We start from the raw sequence: 2,748 nt of genomic DNA on the forward strand, positions 1-2,748 counted from the left end.
GGAGTATTATCTGAGCCCATGAGTTCAAGACCAGCCTGGGCAACACAGTGAAACCCTGTCAGTACCAAAAAATTAGCTGGACTTCGTGACATACGCCTGTAGTTCCAGCTCCTCAGGAGGCTGAGGTGGAAAAAATCGCTTGAGCCCCAGAGGTTGAGGCTGCAGTGAGCTGTGATGGTACCAGGCTGTATCCAGACTGGGCGACAGAGCAGCACCTTGTCAATAAAAAAAGAGATAGAGGAAAAAAAAAGATTTTCTGCAAAGCCTCTAATATGCTGGATGATATTTTTAAGTTTCTCTCATTTTAAAATGAGACAAAGACGTCAAGATTAGAAATGAGAGGTTTCTGTGGAATTATGCAAAGTGTTCATTTTATTCTGAAGCCAGCTCCATCCGTGATGAAGTTTTCAGAAGACTCCAGTCTGTGTGTGAAGCATGTTTATACATGTTAGGTATTCACGTTCTTGCAGTCCTCTGGCTTCTGATCCCTGGATCCTCCTCATCTTCTTTTCTCTAGAAATAATAACTTCATTCCTCTTGTGCTCACTGGAAGGATGAGTTCTAATGGGAGAGTCTCCCTGAGAGTGGAGCAGGGCCAGGACACCATTGTCTCAGTGCAGCAAATGATTGTCTATTTAGCAGTGTCTCCCAGCACTTTTGTCAGGAGCCGAAGGATTAGGAACCATGGTAGGAATCTTTCTCCTGCATTCCCGGTACATGTGATAAAGATGGCTTTCTGAAGCCACTTTTATAATTGTCTTTATTCTTTTGCAGACGTGCTTGTTTGGAGCAATGATCGAGTGATTCGCTGGATCCTATCAATTGGCCTTAAAGAATATGCAAACAATCTTATAGAGAGTGGTGTTCACGGAGCACTTCTGGCCTTAGACGAAACCTTCGACTTCAGTGCACTGGCACTGCTATTACAGATCCCAACGCAAAACACACAGGTGATGCCAAGCCTGTCCGTGTCTGCATTCAGTGTTCAGTTGGTGCCCTGATTATAGACAGTTATTTGAATAGAAAGAAAACTTAGAGAAAAAAAAAAAAACCTTCAGACAACTAGTTTTTTTGTCTTTTTGTTTTTGGTCTCTCACCTTTCCCTTTTCTGTTGAAAGCATGAGAGTCCTGCAATAAACCAGATAAGGAGGATCTTTCATTCCAGCCCATGTGCCTGATCAGAAGAGTGACATATATTTAGTTCTTACATGGAAAGGGAAGTATTTTTAGGTGTGCCACATGAAGATTTTATTAATTTTGTTTTTATGGGTAATTGCCTTATGTAATTCTTTTTGACTTATGGGCTCTTTTGAAAAACAGAGAACTTTTATTCCTCTACAGAACATTGAATATGCCAGGCGAGGTGGCTCATGCCCACAACCCCAACACTTTGGGAGGCCCAGGTAGGCAGACTGCTTGAGTCCAGGAGTTCAAGACCAGCCTGGCCATCATGGTGAAGCTCTGTCTCTACAAAAAAATACAAAAAATTAGCCAGGTGTGGTGGCACATGCCTGTAGTCCCAGCTACTTGGGAGGCCAAGGCAGGGGGATCACTTGGCCCAGGAAGTGGAGGTTGTGATGAGCTGCCATTGCGCCACTGCACTCCAGCCTGGGTGACAGAGTGAGACCCCATCCCAAAGAAAAAGAAAAAAAAAAAAAAAAAGGCGTTGAATATCTTTTGCCAGTACCCCTGACCAACCCACACACCCTTGTTAATATGACTCCAAGGATCATGGATCCCTTTCTGCAAAAGTCCATCCATAGACTCCACATTAGATGCCCTGATTTAAAATATTATTATGGTTCAATATAGTCATAGTAGTGAAGGAATTTTTGTTTGTTTGTTTGTTTTGAGATGGAGTTTCACTCTTGTTGCCCAGACTGGAGTGCAATGGTGCGATCTTGGCTCACTGCACCCTCTGCCTCCCAGGTTCAAGTGATTTTCCTGCCTCAGCTTCCCAAGTAGCTGAGATTACTGGCACACGCCACCACGCCCAGCTAATTTTTGTATTTTTAGTAGAGACGGGGTTTCACCACGTTGGCCAATCTGGTCTCAAACTCCTGACCTCAACTGATCTGCCCGTCTCGGCCTCCCAAAGTACTGGGATTAGAGGCATGAGTCACCACACCTAGGTCCTAATTTTTATAGTTTTAGTAGAGACGGGGTTTTACCATGTTGACCAGTCTGGTCTTGAACTCCTGACCTCAGGTGGTTTGTGCGCCTCGGTCTCCCAAAGTGTTGGAATTACAGGCATGAGCCACCGCACCCAGCCAGCAGTGAGGGAGTTTAAGTCTTGGTTTAAAAAACAATTATGATGCTAACACCCTTCAAATTAGATTTGATGAAAGTTTTATTTGTTATTCTTTGGTTATTTCAGGCTCGTGCTGTCTTGGAAAGAGAATTTAACAACCTTTTGGTCATGGGGACTGATAGAAGGTTTGATGAAGTAAGTTTTTGGCCTAATGTTCTTTAAATGTCTATGAAACGTGTGTAAATGTTTAAATGTGTGTGAAATGTAAGCTGTTATTATTATACTCAGGACATCATGTAGCTAGGCAGTCTCTCTGGATGTTAGAAGTTAGGATTTGCTCTTATGAATTTATTAACAAATGAGCCTTTAAAAACTCATACCTGGGCCAGGCGCAGTGGCTCATGCGTGTAATCCCAGCACTTTGGGAGGCGGAGGCAGGGGTATCACCTGAGGTCAGGAGTTTAAGACCAGCCTGGCCAATATGGTGAAACCCCATT

The 2,748-nt window shown here is 43.6% G+C and overlaps 1 protein-coding gene across 1 annotated transcript in view; it reads left to right on the forward strand.

Annotated features, from left to right (window-relative positions):
* The window catches only part of PPFIA1 (protein tyrosine phosphatase, receptor type, f polypeptide (PTPRF), interacting protein (liprin), alpha 1), a 146,805-nt gene extending 144,332 nt beyond the window's left edge, over positions 1-2,473 (forward strand). Inside the window, exons 26-27 of the mRNA XM_011987091.1 lie at positions 775-950; positions 2,378-2,473. Coding sequence (XP_011842481.1) covers positions 775-950; positions 2,378-2,473 — 272 coding nt within the window. The remainder of the gene's footprint in view (positions 1-774; positions 951-2,377) is intronic.
* Positions 2,474-2,748: the final 275 nt, after the last annotated feature.

Source organism: Mandrillus leucophaeus, unplaced genomic scaffold (assembly GCF_000951045.1).
Source record: "Mandrillus leucophaeus isolate KB7577 unplaced genomic scaffold, Mleu.le_1.0 Scaffold30, whole genome shotgun sequence".
Lineage (NCBI taxonomy): Eukaryota > Metazoa > Chordata > Mammalia > Primates > Cercopithecidae > Mandrillus > Mandrillus leucophaeus.